The sequence below is a fragment of the Notechis scutatus genome, chromosome Z (genome assembly GCF_049901735.1).
Source record: "Notechis scutatus isolate UNSWTSFEM ecotype Mainland chromosome Z, rNotScu1.2, whole genome shotgun sequence".
Classification (NCBI taxonomy): domain Eukaryota; kingdom Metazoa; phylum Chordata; class Lepidosauria; order Squamata; family Elapidae; genus Notechis; species Notechis scutatus.
Genome location: NC_142025.1, coordinates 61,076,077 through 61,096,925, shown reverse-complemented (window position 1 = coordinate 61,096,925; position 20,849 = coordinate 61,076,077). Strand labels below are relative to the sequence as shown.

General features: G+C 40.8%; 1 protein-coding gene across 34 annotated transcripts in view; it reads left to right on the top strand.

Moving 5' to 3' along the window:
• The first annotated feature begins 4,815 nt into the window (after positions 1 to 4,815).
• CLASP2 (cytoplasmic linker associated protein 2) overlaps positions 4,816 to 20,849 on the top strand; it is a 322,288-nt gene continuing 306,254 nt past the window's right edge. For 27 of the 34 annotated variants that reach the window (XM_087945671.1, XM_087945664.1, XM_087945657.1 and 24 more), the window contains exons 1-2: positions 5,991 to 7,147; positions 11,700 to 11,778. Coding sequence is in view for 31 of the 34 variants with exons in the window: in XM_087945664.1 (XP_087801790.1) it covers positions 6,953 to 7,147; positions 11,700 to 11,778 (274 nt within the window). In the remaining 3 variants the exon portion in view is untranslated. Of the gene's footprint in view, positions 4,863 to 5,971; positions 7,148 to 11,699; positions 11,779 to 20,849 lie in introns of those variants that run through there. The other 7 variants (XM_087945644.1, XM_087945643.1, XM_087945666.1 and 4 more) reach the window with 4 other exon arrangements.

Sequence of the window (20,849 nt, the reverse complement as noted above, 5' to 3'; positions counted from 1 at the left end):
TACCGTCCCTGTCCTATTGTTTCTCTTATTCTTTTATTTTTCTTATATGTACCCATTTCATGTATTCACAACTATGTATACATTTATACTTATTATCTTGTAAACAATTGGCAAATCAAATAAATAAATAAATAAAAAATAAATAAATAATTGTTTCCTGGTGAGGTTAAGATTGGTGAGAGATTGTTTGGTAAGGTAGAGAATTATAGGAATTATTTTCTAGCAAGATTGTTTCCTGGTAACAACAAAAAAGGAGCGTTGGTAGACTTACCTGAGAATGCGCCTTCTCAGATGTTGTAGACAGCATGTACGTATTCAGCTCTGTTTGGCTATAGACTGAATAGAGAATCTGAAGACACACCCCTTCTGGGCCACCGTCTCCAGTTCTGAATGAAATCGAGGCTTTTTTGTATATGCTGCAAGAGTCTCATCTTTGTATAACATTCATGATTAATAACTTAAATTTTAGTCCAATACCCAACATGATTGCCCGAACCTAAGAAAATGGGTGGGTCTGGATCCTGTCCACACCATCTGAGAAGGTGCATTCTCAGGTAAGTCTACCAACGCTCCTTCTCCAGAATGGTTTCAACAGGTTCCATGCATGGGACATAACAAAACAATGTCTGATGGGAGGAATTCTAACCCTAATGACTCTGATCTTCTAGCAATACCTTTTGAAGTACTCTCCTTCCAAACGCTGCTTCCACAGAAGCAAAAGAGTCAAGTTTATAACGTCTAACAAATGGTGAAGGAGTGGACCAAGTCGTCACCTTACATATTTCTTCCACTGAAGCCTGAATACTCCAAACTGCTGTAGTGGCTGCACTACGTGTTGAGTGAGCCATGATGCGAGATGCTTTGTAAATGTTAGCAATGGTTGCTCTAATCCATCTGCCTATGGAAGAAGACAACACCCTTTGTCCTAAGGATTTCTGATAAGAAATAAACATTGCTTCCGTCTTTCTAAAGGAAACTGTCCTTTTTATGTAAATATGGAGAGCTCTCCTTATATCTAAGGTATGCCAAAGTTTCTCTCTAGGGTGAGATGGATTTGGACAAAAAGTTTGTAAAACAAGTTCTTGCGCCCTATGAAAATGGGAACTGACTTTTGGTATAAAGGTAGGATCCAATCATAAAACAACTTGATTGGTGTGAAAAATACAGATATCAGGTCTTATTGACAGAGCTGCAAGCTCAGATATCCTTCTGACAGACGTAATTGCCACTAGAAAAATTACTTTATACGATAAGTACTGTAGGCTGACAGTTCTCAAAGGCTCAAAAGGTGAAAGCATAAGGTCTTGCAGGACCTTGGTAAGGTCCCATGATGGAAATCTATGAATGACCCCTGGTCTTAAATTAGCTGCCCCTTTAAGAAACACTGAATTAAATGCTTTTGTGACAATAAATCTGAACTTGTACATGAAGGTACCAATGAGAGCGCTGCAACCTGTCTACGGAGAGTAGCTGGGGCAAGACCCTTGTCCAATCCTTGTTGTAAAATATCTAAAACCTGGGAGATCGAAGCCTCTCCAGGATCTGAACCCTTATCCTTGAACCAATTACAGAAAACTCCAAGTAGTCTCAAAATCCTAATAGTGGATTGTCTTCTATCTGCCTGTATAGTGTTAATAACCTGTGTGGAAAGATCCACCTTTTTTAACAGTCTCCTTTCAAGTGCCAGGCGGCCAAGTGAAGCCACTGAGGCTCTGGATATTGAATTGGCCCCTGGCTGAGAGACACCCTTTCGGGAGGAATCCTCCACGTACATGACACTGACAAACTGACCAAGTCTACAAACCATGGCCTCCTGGGCCAATACGGTGCTACAAGAAGAATCTCCGCTTTCTGCTATAAGATCTTCCTGATGACTGCCGAGATGAGAGGTAATGGAAGGAAGGCATAATGGAGTTACTTTGATCACTGACAGCGAAGAGCATTGACTCCCTCCGATCCCTGGGACAGTAACCTGGAGAAGAAAACAAGGCAGTTGATGATTCAACTCAGATGCAAACAGATTCAATATTGGGTGACCAAATCTGTTGGAAATTTATTGAAAAAGTGGATGCAAAGTCCACCCTGCCTGATCTATTGTAGATCTGCTTAGCCAATCTGCCCTGACATTTTGTGTTCCTGAAATATGTTCAGCTTTGATTGAGAGCAAATTTTTCTCTGCCCATCTGCAGAGACAGGAAGCTTCTTTTTGTAATGACTTTGACTGTGTTCCTCCCTGACGATTAATGTGCGCCTTAGTGGCCACATTGCCTGTTAGAATTATCACATCTTGTCCCCTGATTATTGCCTCAAATTCCTTGAGAGCTAGGTGGACTACTCTTAATTTTAACCAACTGATATTATGCTTGATGTCATTAGCAATCCAAATGTCCTGTGCTACCTTATCTCAACAGTGGGCCCTCCATCCAGAGAGACTAGCATCGGTAGTTAATGTTGTAAACTCCCTGTCTTTAAAGGAGCATCCTTTATCTAATACTGAAGAGGTCCACCAAAGCAAGGACATTAACACCTTGGTTCGCAATCGGACTCGGATGGGAGCGATACCTTTCATGGATCTCTGAAAAGGTAATAAGAACAACTGCAATTCACGAGAATGCAGTCATGCCCATGGCACTATATCAAGGCAGGACATCATTTTGCCTAATAATTTTGACATTTGTGCTGGGGATGTCCTTCTTATGCAAAAGAAATGGGCTGCTAATGCTTTAATGTCCTCTCTTCTTTGTTGAGAAAGGAAAACTAAATCTGATTCAGTATCTATTATTGCCCCTAAATGTAAATGTTTGGTAGATGGTTCAAACTGACTCTTTTCCTGATTAGACGAAAATCCATGAGATTGTAAGGTTTGTAGGGTGATGGTTAAGTCTCTAATAGCTAACTCATGGGGGACTGATTGTATTAAGATATTGTCCAAGTAGGCCAGTATCCTAATTGGAACATTTCTAAGATAGACTGTTACAGCCGCCAGGATTTTGATAAATGCCCTGGGTGCTCAAAGGGGAGTACTCTATACTGAAAATGTCGACCTGCGTAACAAATTCTTAAATACTTGCGGCGGTCAGGTAAGATTGGAATATGCAAATACTCTTTGGTAAGGTCAATTGAAACTAAATAGACCCCATGTCTCACTTTCTTCAAAATAGATCGAAGCGTGTGCATCTTGAACCTACGATAAATAACAAAATAGTTTAGTCTTTTCAGGTTTAAAATAGCCCTTCATCCCCCTGATGATTTGGGAACAAGAAATAACATAGAGTAGAAGCCTTGGCCCTATTGCTCCTCTGGGACTGCTTCCACAGCTTGGATTGTTAGAAGGTGCTGAATTGCCTCCTCCATCTATCGCCTTTTGTGTATGTTTGAAGATACTGGACACCTGATAAAAAATCTTGGGGGCCTGGCTCGAAATTCAAATGCCAGACCTTTCCTTGCTGTCTGTCTGAGCCAAAGATCTGAGGTTGTTTTCTCCCATTGGTCTGCAAAACTTTGTAATCTACCACCAACAGGAGTTTACAAGTGCCTATTTGTATTTTCAGAACGGCCCGTTTGATGAACCACGGAATGACTGTTTGGTCTGTGGTTGAGATCTTGCCTTGTAGTTGTTCCCTTGAGCCTGTTGAAAATGTTACCTCTGGCCGAAGTTTGCTTGATTTCTTTGGCTGGTAGACATTTATCCCATGATTCGATGAGAACGGGATCTAAGGGTGCCCCAAATAGCTTTCCAGCTTTGTACGGTGCGGATGCCAGCTTCCATTTCTTCTTGGTGTCGGCCTGCCAATACCTGAGCCAGATTAACCTGTGTGCAGCAATCGCTGTAAAACATGGCCCATGATGCGAATTTGACAGAGTTCAAAGCTTCGTCTGCCATATATTCTGATGCAGCTTTAACTTTGTTAAAGTCTAAGCGGGCTCTTATATTGTCTGTGGTATGTGCTGCTGCATTTGTCTTAGCCATATCACAGCAGCCCTAGAGAAAAAGGAAGCCGCTGTGGCAGTTTTGACTGCCCATGCAGCTGCATGGTGTGTCTTTCACCACATTAAATTAGCCTTTTTGTCCTCTCCTTTTAGGACATCATCTTCATCATTGAGATTAGTTGAAGAATATGCTAAAGCTAGCACTGGGTCATCAACCCCAGGGAGCTGCAAAGTTGCTGCTAATGGTGTGTCAAAGACCGTTACCCCAGGCCCCGAACTGGGGACATCTAGCTGTCTCTGCACCATATTAAAGAATATTTTGTAGGAAGGGAAAACCTCCGCTTCCACTTTTGGGTCCAGGAAAAGAGTTTCATTGCCCCGTTTGTGAGTAATACAAGGTGTCTCTTTGTTCAATTCTGGGGCAGTTGAGCTCTTGGCCTTGGCTAATAATTCTTTAAATAAATGTGGTTTAAACAGGCCTTTGGTATCAGATATCTCTGTTTCTATCTCTTCTACAGAAAGAGATTCTATTTCGCCTTCCTCTACTGAATACTCAGATTGTTTATCCTCTGAAATATCAGGAGACCATGTTTTGGTCATAAGTGTTCGTCTAAGGGAGTGGGAATGCCTCCTATGGTGGGAGGGACCTACTCTAGAGTCTGCCTGATTTGGACTGTCATTCCGACCAATAAGTTACGTAAAACACTGCTGAACCACAAGCGGCATTAACTGCCCTCCTGTTTCAGTGTGTTGCATTTGTTCTTCTGAATTCTCCTATCTCTGCCGAGACTGAATAGAAGAACTGGTGGCCCGGAAGGGGTGTGTCTTCAGATTTTCTATTCAGTCTATAGCCAAACAGAGCTGAATACATGCATGGATCCTGTCAAAACCATTCTGGAGAACAAGAAGTTTTTCTTGCTGGGATTTAGACTGTAAGTCCGTTCTGGCTTGGCTTTTTGGCTGCCTCTGGGGAATTGTATTTATCCAGGGCTCAGAAAGCTGAGTGGGGATGGCTGTGTTCCAGCTTGGCTCTCTAATTGCCTCCTGGCTCTTTAAATGCCTCCTGGTATTTGCGCTCCACCGGGGCTCAAACATTACGGTCTTTGGGGAAGTTGCAGGAGATTGTCCAATGGGCTCTACCTCTGGAATATTGCCCGGCCCTGCCACCGGGGAATTGCGCTTCACAGGGGCTCGGGGATGGAAGGCTATGGCTGCTGGGGAAGGAGCTTGCCAAGGCTGTTTTACTGGGGTTGGCTGTGGGGGAATCTCGGGCTCCCAAGGGATCTTGGTTGCTCACGGGAGCTTCAGCGCATGATTTCAGGCAACTTCTGGTGGAGGTTCTAAAATGATCTAAAAGGTGATAAGCTCTCCAGGAGCAAGAACCTCACCATCCTTGTTGGCACCAGCTTGGGCGGGTGTCAAGGAACGGGTTGATGTCTTTGTTAGTATTCATCAGTTGTATTTTTTCTTATGAATATTTTGATGCTGCAAATTGCCATGTCATCTTTTCAGACTATGGACACCAAGAGATAAAGTAAATGTATATATAATTAAATGTTACTGATTTGTTTAATATAGTGCATAAATTCTGAGCCCTTCTGTGTATTCAGTACATTTCCAAATTGAGAAATAACAATGACTTGTACTTGGTTAAAACAATACTGTACATAAGGTTCCGCCTCTTTCTTTCTCGGTATTTCCCCTCCCCCCACCTCTAAACTAGTCACTGCCACAAACTCCGAGCACCAAAGTAATCCCACAATGAGTGCCTCAGTATACTGCCCTACCAGAAGGAAAACTATTTTTTTCTGATATAGGAATTAATTTAAATATTTTTTAATTTTGTAGCTCTATTCTTTTAATGCGTTGTTCTGTTGTTCTTACTTCATCTTCACAAAGAAACATACCGGCACAATAATAGGCTACTAAATAGATCTCGCCTTCCCTAAATGACGAGATGCCAATAATAGAAGGCCAAGTTCCGAAGAAAGAGCATAAAAGCGAGGGCATATGCGCGCGCAACTCGTTCATGTGCAGCCTTGCCGGAAGTGCGTCACAAAGATGGTCTTTCAATCTGCGTGGGACCAGGCGTGAGAACGAAAGGATGATTTAGAAAAGGGGACAGACCACGATTTCGCGCAAGCGCAAGAAAAGCGCTAGAGGCTCTTTGTCCTGCGAGTTGTTCAAAAGAAGCGACGCTGGTAAATTGAGTTTGGCTGAGCGAGTGGGGCTGCGTGGAGGTGCGCACGCGCCTAAAAGAGAAGATAAAAGGCGGGTTTTCCGTCGGGTGACTGGCGTCTCTGGCGTGTGGATGGTTAACGGTGGTTGGAATTGGACGCAACTTCCAGAGGACGGAGAGTGGAGGAGAACCAATGAAACAGCTCTTTGATTTCGTTCTTGGTATTATTTGGACTCAGCCTCGGTTGCTATTGCTTACTGCGGTGAGAAGTGGTGAGGTGGCCTGCGGCGCTTGAAGTCTATTTGGCCCGCCGTGAGGGAGCGCTCCTAGCGTTCTATCTGCTGTCTCCACCGTTCCTGCTGTAGATCTTCATTGAAGGGTTTCTGTAAAAGCAAGACCCTAGAAGATAATCGTCACCCTCACTTACTCCTCTAACTAAACTTTTTCTAGTTGTAGAGCAGTGGTTCTCAACCTGTGGGTCGCATATTTTCGATGGTCTTAGGAATCGAGCCATAATTTTATGGTTGGAGGTCACCACAACATGAGGAACTGTATTAAAGGGTCGTGGCATTGAAGGTTGTAGAGTATTTTCTTCCCCCAGAGCTTGCATTACAATCCCTGGATACTTTATACGGAACTTGTGTGCTTCGGCTCCTGATAACTTAATGTTTGTTCCTCAAAGACTGGTGAAGAAAGGAAAACGACATTCCTCCACCCTACTACTGATGGGCAGAAAACTTTCCTTAATCTGTTTTATTACAATTTATTGAGAAATTGTGATCCCTTCCATCATACATTAGAAACAGAATTACCAAGACCAAGAAAGTTTGGGTCTAATATACAATGGAGCATGGGAAAATGGATTATTTCTGTGAACAAGTACAACAAAAAGATGCGGGCCGCAGATTTCAAATTGGCCAGGAATTTCTGGATTATTTGAATGATCCCAGCATTTCTACTGATCTTGAGCAGGATCAGCAGCACCTTGATAAAGTAATCAATGAATTAACAGGATGGGTTAACTCTAGTAATTATAAGGTAATAATTGTGCCTGATATAGATGTATTTCTGATTCTTGTTAGGTATTGTAGTGTTGCTCTTTCACTAAGCGTTGTCGGTGAAGCTAATTGTTCAGATTGTTCAGTTTTATCCTTTTACTTTGTAAAAATTCAGTTTTGTTTAACTCACTAACACACTCAGATGTGTACATTCAATAGACAAGAATAAATATAACAGGTAAAATAATCCTAATATGTAAATAGGTCATACAGTGAATGTATGACTACAGTATTGGAGCCTGTCCAATAAGCCATGATGGTTATTCTGATTTTATGACCTTTTTTCCAGCAATAATTAAGAGAACCATTAGTATGCAGTTGGTTTACAGGTCATACAAGCTGCAAGTAGCTGTAAATGTAGCCCTTTTACCAATTTGATCACATGACTATGAGGGGCTTCAAGTATCAGAATTTCAATCCAGGTGATAAGTAGCCTCAGGTAAATCTGTAATAACTTCAGATGGCTGCTAAGTAATAACTTGAGGATTACTTATATTACGTTCATTTTCATTATGGACTGGCTATAAAAACTGCATGTTGTCATGTTAGAATTATAATCTTTGTATATACTGTACTTAAGACCCTACTCAAACTTGGTAGAATTTGCAATCCATTAAACCAGATACAAGCTAAGTACAATGTAGTTACCTGGGGATATAGTGTTTACACAGGAGTCAGATATTTGTTTAATAAAGATTTTTCATTTCTTAAGGAAGTCACTTTAATAGCTTTAATATATTCCCATTAAAACAAATAACAAAAAATATTTTAAATAATATTAGATTCCATTTTGTGTTGTAGAAAATTCAAAATGACTCATACCTCAGATTTTTTAAGTAGATTTTTCTTGATTGCCAGAATGAAAGTATGGAGTTGGACACATTTAAAAAAGAGCCCTGAGATTTATCATAGAAAGCTCCAGCATATTATTGTATTGCTAGTAATAGAATATCTAGTTCAGTAGTATTGAGTGCTGTCTTTTTGTTTACATTTTTGTCATTTGGTGGCAGTATTGCTGTACAGTTCAGGTTTCTGTTGATTCCAAGAATACTCCAGAGATTAAATTACATGTATATCATATATATCACATAGTGAAAAATTGATTCAAATTTTGAATATTATTAGACATTTTGCAAATAAATGTAATGGTAACCTAGTTGGTGTTGTAAATACATAAATGAAAAAGACATTCTCAATCTATTTTAATATTTAAAATACTTTATTTGAAATAACTATTTCCCAGTTCTGTATCTTATTACTGTTAATTGGCTTTTTGAAAGTCAAATTGTGAAATATTAATTTAGCAGACAGCAATGCAGCAAACTTTAATTACAATAATGAAATTCTTGTGTTTACATAATGTTACCATAATGTAGATAACATAAAGATAACATAAAGTGATGCAAATAACATGATTTGTGTCATTTGTTTAGTGCCATTATGGATGATATTACCATTTCAGTTTCAAATTCATTGTGAATATTTAAAACTGTTGACTTATATTAATAGATAAATATGTGTAACATTATGTAGCCTTAATGTGAAATAAACAATCATTTAGCTCTAAAGACAGATATCTTGGTATATGACATAGTGGAGTGGCAGAACCTGTGGGTGGGAGGGATCAGCCTAGAATCTCTATATAGCCACAAGCAAACGTTCAGTGCCCCCTTTAATACAGTTGACCCTTATCTAATTCTTAGCAGGTGCTAAATGTTAAATTTCTTATGGCTATTTAGAGATATTAGGCTAATCCATGTTTTAATTTGGCTTTTATAGGAGCTATTATTCATTTTAACAGTTTTAAATTACTAGCTGTGAGAGCACAGTGGCTCACATGTTTAGGACGCTGGGTCACTCGCTCCTGCCAATCCAGCAATTTGAAAATGGGCAAATGCAACTAGATAGATGGGTATCATTTCAGTGGACAACTTAAAATACAAAAGAGTCCACAACAGAGAGTCTCCTGGGTAGTGGTAATGTCACTGGCTGATCCTTTTATCATGGAACTACTTTGGTGTTTTTGACAGGGAAATATAATTATTAGTTTAATGATAATTACCAGCTTAAAGAGAAAGATAAGCATCCCTTAAAATGTTTGTCATGTTGGAATCACGAATAGTGAAGAATTCTAAAATACAGATAACTCAACATCTGTTGTCTTGCCTCTACTTTTAAACACAGACATCTATTTGTGGGAGCTAACATATTTTAAGTAACTAAGTCACAAATTGGACGTGGTGGACTTTTTTGCTCTCTGCTCATTTCAGAGGTTTGCTTAATGTTCTTCCATCATTATTGTTTTACATGAAAATATCCCAGTTGTATTGCCTGCAAATGTAATTTTTCCAGAAGCTCTGCGCTTAGAAGCAGAGAAAGATAGTTGTATTGAGAGTTATGTTTGGAGATACCATAACTAGACAATTAGTAAGGATAGTTCTGGATGGAAAACATCACTTCAGAATATTTCATTTCTAGAATAGATGTTAATTGTCTAATATTGTGATTGAATTTTGCCTTCATGTTATTAATGCCCTCTGGCCCATATGATGAAAGGGGGGATTCAACCTGGCACTTGGCTTTCACTCTATTCCTCACTTATTAATTTTATGCATTCAAATTAAGTTAATTGATTCTTCACAATTTTTCCCATTATTCTTTTATAATGATCATTTTTATTCATCTTTTTATGATAATTTTAATTAATTTTCAAAGTACCATTTCTGTTTATTTCTAATGTGTTATTTTAATTTTCCATCATCCAATTCTGATTTTTTTATCACAACAAAACTGGCTTTTAATGTTTGCTATCTATTAGAACTGCAGTTAAAATTACCACTTTTCTTAAACTACTGAATTTAAAGACTTCTATCAAATCCTGATATTCTTTGATCTTGTAACAGTTAATTTGTTTCTGATATTAGATTCTCTTTATGTCTTTTTCAGATTAGTCATGTTTAGTTTTTTTATAGAAGAATACTCATTTTCTAATTCCCTCTTCTTTCCTATGAATTCTTTCTGGGCTCCAAACTTGTACACTTTTAATATATATGTACATTTGCTGCTAGTTCCTTGTATAGTATATGTGTATGTAATATTTTCTAAAATACCTGTAATATTTCTTAGGAATAGTGTATGTACACACACACACACACACACACATGTTTAGAGCCCAGAAGGAATTAAAAGGAGAGGAGAGAGAATTAGAAAATAAGAATAGTGGGTGCTTGGATTATATGTAACCATATAGTAAAGCAAAGGGATATAAAAAGCAAAATATAAAACCAAAAGATGTAGAATTTTTATATGATATGTTACTTTTTGCAGTTAACCTGATGAATATTGTACAAAATTGGGAATAAGCATTCTTAATATTTTACAGCTATTATGAATTACCTGTACTACCTGTATATGTCTTCAATGTAATGAAAATATTGTCTTCCTAGCTGCAATCTATAAATTCCCTGTCTTCCTTCAAAGCAAATCGATATTCTAATGAGTCGTATTCCCAGGAAAAATACTATGTTTTGAATGCCAACCTGATTACAGTAATAAATTACAGTAATAAATATTAATTATAACAAAATGTAAAACAAAAAAAATTATTTTTGAGGAAAAGCTATTAATAATACTGGTTGCCCTATTAAATGCTAACATTTGAATTTTATTTACAAGTTTAGAATTCTAAGCTATCACTCTACCAAAAGAATACATGCACATATATTTTGTGACCTTGTTAACATTTAAGATTCCATATGATAGATTAAGGACAATAATCTAATGAAGGCAGTGAGTGTACAATATTTGCCAGATCCAAATTAAACATAATGTTCGAATATAAAATATTAATTTATAAAAGTATTTTTTTAAACCTGAATATCAAAACTTGTTGCAGTTTGAAATAAAAAAAATGAAAAAGTGATTAATGAAACTCTACTGAGTTGACTTTGATCTAAACCAATTCCAGCATGTTGTTATAATTTAATTAATTTCTCTATGTGAAACTAGAATCAAAGTGGTGCCAAATGTTTCTTTAAAAACATGTTTTTAAGCATGTAGTACTAATAGTCCTCAACTTACAGTCATTTGTTTAGTAATTGTTCAAAGTTATGGCACTGAAAAAAGTGACTGATACCATTGCAGCACCCACAGTCACATGATTAAACTTTGGGCTCTCGCCAACTGACGCAGATTGTACAATGACGATTGCAGTGTCCTGGGATGTGTAATCACAATTTTCTGACAAGAAAAGTCAATGGGGGAAGCCACAGATTCACTTAACTGTGTTACTAGCTTAACAACTACAATGATTCATTTATCAAATGTGGTAAGAAAGGTCATACGATGGGGCAAAACTCATTTAACCACTGTCTTGCTTAGCAATTTTGGGCTCAATTATAGTTGTAAGTCGAGGACTACCTGTACAAGACTAGCAGTATTAACAGATTCTCATTCTCAAATCTATATAGTTGCCTTAAATAATTGGGTGATTATCACAGTATCTTTTTAATTCTTTAAATATGTTTCCATAGGTATCACTACTTGGATTAGAACTCCTAGGTGCCTTTGGTGAAAGACTATTAGGACGTTTCAGAACCTATGTAGGAACTGGTAAGTTTTTTTTACACTTTCTATAAAAAAACAAGTTTTATCTTTTCCTCAATATTTATTTAACTATGGCTGTACATTACAAATTTATAACAATGGAGACGGTACAGCGATAGATTTATATATAGAATACAGCTATTGCTGACTTATGACTACTTGTTGAAGACTAAAATTACAATTATGGGTACTTTTCAGCCTTGAGTGTAAGGGCACTTCTGACGACAACATAACATTGCACTGTGTCTTCCAGACATCATGGGATTGTGATTTTCCTGGTAACCTGTTTGTATTTATGACTGGTTGCCAATTGCTCTGTGATCATGTGATCACCATTTACAATCTTAGCTAGTTTCTCAATGGCAAAGCTGGCAGGGAAGGTTGTGAGTTCTTACTGCCTGCAGAGAGGACACTCATCTCTGGAGTCTGATGAAAAGATCTGCCTTCAAGGGGAATTTAAGGTCTTCAGCAGGGTAGAGAAGTCTTTCGGTTCAATCCAGTACAGCATAACCAACACACTGTGAAAAGGATAATACTGCCATACATAAAAAAAATATATCTCAGAAACTACCATCAGACTATTACAACCACATGGCATCAGCGTAGTATAGAAATCAACTAAAGCCCTCCAAAATACCCTAAGTAAACCAATAGATCCAGCAGCTCAAGAAGAAAAAAGCGACACCTACAGCATACAAGGTAAGGATTGCAACCTCACTACATAGTACAAACAGGCAGAACACTAACAGAGCACACCCATGAACACTAACTATTAACCAGAAGATGTGATGAAAGCTCCTTAATTTTACAACACATGGCCAGACTTAATCATACTTTCCACAGGAAAGTTGTGACCATCCTAAACCAAGTGAAATCAAACCAAAATGCTTCACTTCACATCAGTTTGGCCTGGCCTACGCTATCCCAGTGGGCGCATGGATGTGCAGGAGGCAGCTGGCACACACAGGCCCAGCCCACCCCATCACGGGCGCGTGGGTACACAGGAGGTGATGGGCCAGCATTGCCTCATCCATATCACACCTTTTGGCTGCTGCCACCACCTCATGGATCAGGGGATGCAGCCACCGCTGTCATCAGCAGCCCACTCCCCTCTGGCCACTACCCTGCGATTCTTGCCCACCCCAGCCTGCTCTGCAGGAAGCCACTCCAGCCGCAGCATCATGGCTACCTGGCGACTGCCCCCTCCTCACCACCCCCACCGCACCAGCCCTGCATCTGGGTGGCTAGCCAAGAGTTCCATTCTCTGGCCTTTGCCCTGCAATTCTTGCGGTCCATAGCCTATGCCCGGCAGTGGATGCTGCTTCAGCCACAGCCTCTGGGCTCCCTGATGACCACAGCATGTCCCATCTTGCTCTCTCAAGCAAGGGGCTACCACCTCTGCCAGGCGTGGAGCAGGCTGGGGAGCGCAAGAATCGTGGGGCAGCAGCTGGAGAGTCAGCCATCCAGGTAAAGAGCTGGCACGGTGGGGGAGGCAAGGAGAGGGCAGTCACTGGGCAACCCTGAGATTGTAGGGCCTTGCGGGTATGTGTGCATGGGGGGTGGTTTGTCCGGTAACGGGCTCCGCAGCTGGCCCTCCAGAAAGTTTCAGCCTGGCCCATTCTATCAGGAGTCAGTGACTGCACACGTGCACAGGCTAGCTCATGCCATCCTGGCTGGTGCGTGTGTACACAGAAGGCAGCCAGGATGGTGGCTGTGTGCTGACTTCTGTGTGCGAATGCACCTGCTGACTCCTGCATGCACATGCACTCATTGACTCCTACCCCTGCTACTGGCCCACAGAAGACAAATAGAATGCTGATCCGGCCCATGGAAAAATTGAGTTTGACACCCCTGCACTAGAGAATTCCTAAAAGGCACCCTGACAAATGAACTAGGAATATAGACATAAACAACATCTATATAGTATTCAAAAAAGACAATAAGCCAAAAAGTGGGGGGGAAAACCAGAGAGGGAAAAAAGATCACAACACCTCCTGACCAGTAATCAACAAATGAGCAGAAATTAACATAGTATTAACATTAGACCAGCAATCAAGCAGCAAACAGTACCCCAGTCAAGGAATTGGCAAACAGTAAACAACCCAACCAAAGAACAACCAACAGACCACTTCCACTAGCACTGATAGGACAAGTCACTAGTATATAACATGAGAGGAAACCTCTCTCGCTACTAGCACTGATGATGTCAATGCTAGGAGGGAGTGGGGTTTCCTCTGATTTTATATTCTATTTCAGGTAATGTAAACATCTGCAGGAAACAACCAAGTTCAGAGAGCACCAAGGACCCCTAAGTTAAATGTGACATCAGACATTAAATCAGGCCAGTTAGGAACCATGAAGTTTGGTTTCATTCCAATTGGCTGCATAAATAAAGGTTTATCAAATGCACTGTCCCCAGCAAAAGCTCATAGGTTATCCAAGGATATTCCAGTAATCGTGATGATTCAGTCCTTCCTCATCTTCTATTTCCCAGAACCTTTCCAAACCTATTTATTTTCTAGTCTGTCTTATATACCCTCTGTATCTGAGTTTCTTGTTTCTTAAGGTTGTTAAGTGTCAAGGGTATTTGATTGATTATTCTTTTAGCTCACCTTTGCAATGGTCTAACTAAGAATATTGGGCAATGTTGCATTTGTGATTGTAATATTAAGGACTGAGATCCCTCTGGCAGGCAGGCCTCTAGCTCTCAAGAGCTGTCTGCTGAAAAGACTCGGTTGCATATGGACCAAAACTCTGATAGGCAACCTTTTCACTCTAGATTGGGTCCCCCATTAGTAGACTGTGAGCCATTCAGCACCAAGTTACGGAAGTGGTAGGCAAGCACGCATGTAAGCACATCCTTACTGGTGGGAGCAGCGGGTGAGCCTGTGCATGTACGCTCCATTTGCACTAGTGGTAGACATGCATGCCTGCTGTTTGTATAAATAACGTCACACGTGCGCATGACTACCATTCACGCGGATCCATCCTCTTTTCTCCCCTGCCAGTCCACAAAGCCGGAAAGGTTGGGGAACTCTGCTCTAGATGATGCATCTTTATGTACAACTTTACAGAAACAAGAAATCCTAGACAATGTCTCTCTATAGGATTTACAAAGTAGACTTGTGAAAGATTTGAAGATTTTTAAAAAAACACCAAACAGCGATGGAAGATCAAATCTTGCGATGCCATAGGAATTGTTAAAGGTCAATACTGTCCAGAGCAAAAAGACATACTGTAATACAAACTTGGACTATTGATCAGGGATAAACTATTTGTTTGATATTTCTGGTAACTTCTAACAGAATTTTTCTGAACTAGATTGAAAATATAATGATTTATGAATTACATATAGATAAAAGCTAGGTAGTGGGAGAAAATGCTTTTCTATGTGTTACTTTAAAACAGTGATCCCCAACCTTTTTTACGCTGCGGCCGGTATCTCCAACCTTTTTTATGGCGCGGCCCGGTACCGACATCAGCTGGCGCCGCCATCTTGCTTTGATGAAAAAGTGCTTCCGGTGAGCTCACCGGAAGCACTTTTCATCAAAACAAGATGGCGGTGCCAAGCACTCGATGAGCTTTTCGGGTAGGCTTTCTACCCGGAAAAGCTCACGAAGCTGCGCCGCCATCTTGTTTTGATGAAAAAGTGCTTCCGGTGAGCTTTCTACCGGAAAAGCTCACCGGAAGCACTTTTTCATCAAACAAGATGGCGGCGCCAGCAAGCCAGCGGCCCGGTAGGACTTGTTCCACGGACCGGTGACCGGTCCAGCGGACCGGTGGTTGGGACCCTTGCTTTAAAAGACAATACAAAGTTAATATATTAGCTTCTTTTCCATATGATGGTTAGAAATCACTTCTTTAATTTGTTACTTTTTCTTTTCTGCTTTTTTTTATGCATATTTTGAATTTTTCCTCTAGTTTCATTTGTATTAGTTTTTATTATTTTTAAAAACTTTAATAAAATTATCAAGCAAAATTTGTAGCATTTACAACTAGAAATACAACAGGTGTACACACAAGATTAGAACAGCTTCATGTGCTTTTTCTGTAACGCGATATATGCCATTTGGCAGCAGTGTTTCATGGGATTTTACATGGAACAGATAGGATAGCTTTTGTTCAAAATAATTAATGGACAAACATATGTCAACAATTTTTCCATCAACCATTTGAAACAAGGACAAGAGATATAAGAGCACTTCAGCCTCTCTGGCACTCTATTGCAAGTAAACATTTTGGGAAAAAGAAATTTTACCAGTACAATTTTACCAGTACTGAACATATGTACATACGAAAGTTTCAAACTATTTCAGAAGGTCTCAGTGAACACAATGGGTGAATAAAATCATATTATGTTTCTTTAATCAATCTGTTTACATCGCTTTAAATTTAGTTGTACTCTTGATGAAATAAGTTTAGCTGAGAAAGTCATATGCCTTTTAATAAAATGTGTTAGTTGAAAAAGGCACTAAAGATTTCTGATCTGAGGATGTTCTGACCCAAGCCTCACTCAAAGCAAACAAACACCAAACAGAGATAAAAGCAAAACCTTTTTAATGCTTCTCTGTGAATTATGTTCATTCACAGTAAAACGCTATTAAAAACTAATTGTCCCAGATAAGAACAAGCCTTGCCAAGGTTGTGCAAGGCTGCCAAGAACACTAGATTAAATTGCAGGACTTGAAGTGCAAGAACTTCTTTGCTTCCTGCAAAGAATCCACCTCTGAAGGCTGGCTTTTATCCCTTAAGGGAGGGGCCATCACCTTGCAGCCTTACTCCCGAGTTGCCCATGCTGCTGCAGCTGCTCTTTCCTTCAAGCAGTCCTGCATGCACGCACACTGGGCACAGGCTCCTCAGTCCTCTGCATCACTGCTGCCAGCCTCCACAAGCTCTGAAGGCAACACTCCACTCTGATAGTCCTGGCCCCATCCCTGCATCACACACAGGACCCTCATCCGAGTCTTCGCTCTCCGAGACCTCAGCCATCCGCACCTACTGCCGGTGAACCACAACAGAGGACCAGTTAAAATTGTATTTAACTGTAACTGTTCAACTGTTTACTATATCACTGGTCTGTAAATTCAGTATTACTTTTCCTGAGATCTTAATCTCTATCATTCTACAGTTGCGTTTTTGATAGCTGAAATGATTAAAAAATCAAATGAATGTATGAGAAAAAATATCTGCAGTTTATTTGACTGTTACTAGATGGAATCACTAACTGGTATAGGAAGAATTAAGCATATTGTTAGGTCACATACAGTTTCTGTGTCTTGATTTTTAAGAAATACTCTATTAAACATTTAAAAATATTAGTATATTTATGAACAGTATATTTATGAAGTATAGTTTAGATGATTGTTTATAAACAAAATCAGTATAAAATGTGTAGTAGGAAGTTATATTCACTGGCATTGGGCCCACCCTTGACCAGGAAAAAACCCCCACCCTGGAGGAATACTCTCTGCAGGGGATAATCTCCTTTCTGGTTGTGGAGGGAGTGAAATTGGGGTTTGTAACGTACCTAATGTCAGCTATATCTGCTGGCTGTCCCTTGCTTCTTGGGCCTGCCAGGCTGGGCCGATTCTCAGGCCACCCCCATCCGACGCCACACTGATTCCCCAATCAATTCTCGGACTAGGGAAAGTAAAGGTGGGCTGTGTTAGGACTCAACTCGTCTGGAGAGGTTGTGGCTGTGAGACATAACTTTCCACTTTAAGTTGCCGGAATTGTTCTAGGATTCCTGCCAATGACTGGCTTCCGGATGGAGGCCACAAGTTGCAGTTTTGGGAGTTGTCTCCCACTCCTCCACTCTGTCTCGTGGGCCGTCCTCAGAGGGCTGGAGAAAGAAAGGCATTCAGGCAGCTTCTCCTCCAGTCTCATCTCTGGCTTCAGCTCCATCTGGCAGCTTCTCTATGAATCCTTCTCCTGAGACCAGTTGCCTGAATCCACCTCCTTTGGCCGGGCGCCTAATCTCTGTCTCTCTTCTGCAGCTTCTGTTGCCTGCAACATCTCTTCAGAAGGGGGACGGGGGGCTCAATTAGTTCTCTGGTGTCCAGTCCCACAGCCCCTTCTGTAGCTTCTTCCAATTCTTTCATCCTCACTTGGTCTTCACACTGCTCCATTTTTGGAATCAGTGCTGGGACTCAGCACTTCTGACAGCCCCCTTTTTGGGGTGCTGGAGTTCGTTTAGAGATTCGTGATACTGTCAGCGTTCCAGCAAACCTCCATTCCAATAAGTAATTCCAAGACAGACATATCTTAAAGATACCTTTATTTGGATAGAAACTGGCACATCTGTGGAATCTCGAATCTGAAAGTTTTCGGGCTTCCTTGGAATATTCAAAACTACAAATCCATCCCCCTTTGGCCGTCATCACATCACATGGCCCAATCACGGTCTGTCCTAAAGTAAGATTCTTATTTCATTCTGCACCATACTCAGTGATCTTGAACTAACAAAAGAATTTTATTTTGTCCACTTAGAGATACTCAATTGAATCCCCCCTCCCACTTTCTCAGGCTTGTGGCAGCATGGGAGCATCAAATCTCAATATGGCTTCCAAAGCTGAGAGGCGTCTCCCCTTGAAAAAAAATCACATCCTGGAAGAGATAATAAACAAAACACAACCAGGGGTTAATGCAATGCCCTTAACCCCCTCTCCCCCCTCCAAGGGGACCCTCTGTTTGTCAGGGAATTTGTCATGGAATTGGTTAACCAATCTATCTGCATGTATATCCCAACTTTTTACCCAAGTAGCATCTGACAAAGGGTAGCCTTTCCATAACACCAAATATTGTAATCTTCCTTGGTGTAATCTAGAATTCAGGATTTTCTTTATTTCATAATGTATCAGAGGTTTGGGGGGAGCTGCTGGTATCAGCCTTAGATTTGACCCTACAGCAGGCTTCAACAAACTGCTATGGAACACTGGGTATATTTTCCCCAACAGCCGAAGGAGACTTAATTGGACTGTCACCAGATTGATTATTTTAGATATAGGGAATGGACCCAGCAATTCAGGACCCAACTTCCAACTGTGACGTTTCAACGTGAGATATTTCATTGACAAAAACACTTTATCCCCTACTTTAAATGGTGGTTGGAGGGATCTATGTTTGTCTGCTTGTTTTTTATATTCCTCAGCAGCTTCAGTTAAAGCTTTTTTCGTATCCTCCCAACCTTTCTTTAATGAGTCCATTCACTTCATTAAAGACATGTTTGGGGTTCCCTAGGTAACTCTGGCATAGGGACAAAATCTATGCCGGTGTTGATTTGGAACGGAGTCAAGCCTGTACTGCTGTGTTCTGCATTATTGTAAGTAACTTCTGCAAATGGCAACAGTTCCTCCCAGTTCTCCTGTTGATAATTTACATAGCATCTAATGTATTATTCCACTATGGCGTTCTCTCCGCTGCCCCATTGCATGCAGGATGGAACGCTGAGGAAAGCCCTTGGGACAACCCAATGGACTTCAAAAACTCCGTCCAGAACTTAGCAGTAAACTGTACACCTCAGTCTGAGATTACTCTATGAGGTACTTCATGGAGCCTATAGATATGCTTCATGAACAGTTTCACAAGTTTCTTAGCCGAACATAGTGTGTTACATGCTGTAAAGTGGGCTTGCTTAGAAAATAAGCCGATAACAGTCCAAATCACGGTACTTCCTCCACTCTCCGGTAACACTACAATAAAGTCCATCATGATTTCTTCCTATGGCTTCATTGGTTCAGGTACTTGTTGAAGAAGGCCAGGGGTTTTTCCAGTTCTGTGTTTCATCATGGCACAAATTGAGAAGCTTTTCATGTAGTACTTGACATCAGTTTTCATTTTTGGCCACTAGAACTGTCTCCTGACTAAATGTAGGGTTTTAAGAACCCAAAGTGTCCCACCAACTGCGAGTCATGGCTACGTTTCAGTACCATCAGTTTTAGAGTATTGGTACATAAATCTTGGTTCCTTTCCAAGCCAATCCTTCATTCATTTCAAATGGGTTTGATGTTCAACAAACCATGGATCGGTTAAAAGTGCTGCTTTCAACTCAGTTGTCAGTTTGTCTTCTAGGCCAGTGGTCCCCAACCTTTTTTATGCCGCAGCCCGGTACCGGCATCAGCTGGGCGCCGCCATCTTGTTTTGATGAAAAAGTGCTTCCAGTGAGCTCACGGAAGCACTTTTTCATCAAAACAGATGGCGGCGCTTACCTTCGTGAGCTTTTCGGGTAGAAATGGCTTTCTACCTGGAAAAGCTCACCGAGGCTTTAAGCGCCGCCATCTTGTTTTGATGAAAAAGTGCTTCGGTGAGCTTTTCCCGGAAAAGCTCACTGGAAGCACTTTTTCATCAAAACAAGATGGCGACCCAGCAAACCAGTGGCCCGGTAGGATTTGTTCCACGGACCGGTACCGGTCCGTGGACTGGTGGTTGGGGACCCCTGTTCTAGGCGACTGGGACTGCAGTTGGCTTGGCCTTGGGTGGTTACTTGGCCTGCGGGTTGGGCTTCTGATGTCATAGTTTGCACTACCTCTTCCCGGCGACTGTCAAATTGGGGTTTTCTTGACAAGGCATCCGCCAGTATGTTCTTCCCCTCTCGGATATATTTCATGTTAAAGTTGAATCTCTTGAAGTATTGAGCCCAGCGGACTTGTTTAGGTGATAGCTTCTGAGGTGTCTAGAGCCTCGAGGTTCTTATGGTCAGTCCACACCTCAAAAGGCTCCTTCATTCCTTCCAGGAAATGTCTCCAAGATAGTAAAGCCCATCGCACGGCAAACACCTCTTTTTCCAAAACAGCCCACCTACGCTCTGTGTCTGTCAACTTTTTGGACACATAAGCGCAAGGCATTAGCTGGTCTTGAGAGTTCTTCTGGAGAAGAATTGCTGTGACAGCTACATCATCACTAGCATCAGCTTGGATTATAAAAGGTTTGGTTGGATCCGGATGCTGGAGGATAGGCATAGCAGCAAGTAGGCGTTTTAATGTTTCAAAAGATTTCTGACAGTCCATTGTCGAAGCAAGGGGTTGATTGGGTGTTGGTTTGGTCAGGGAAGGCCCAGTTTTCAGTAACTCTGTTAAAGG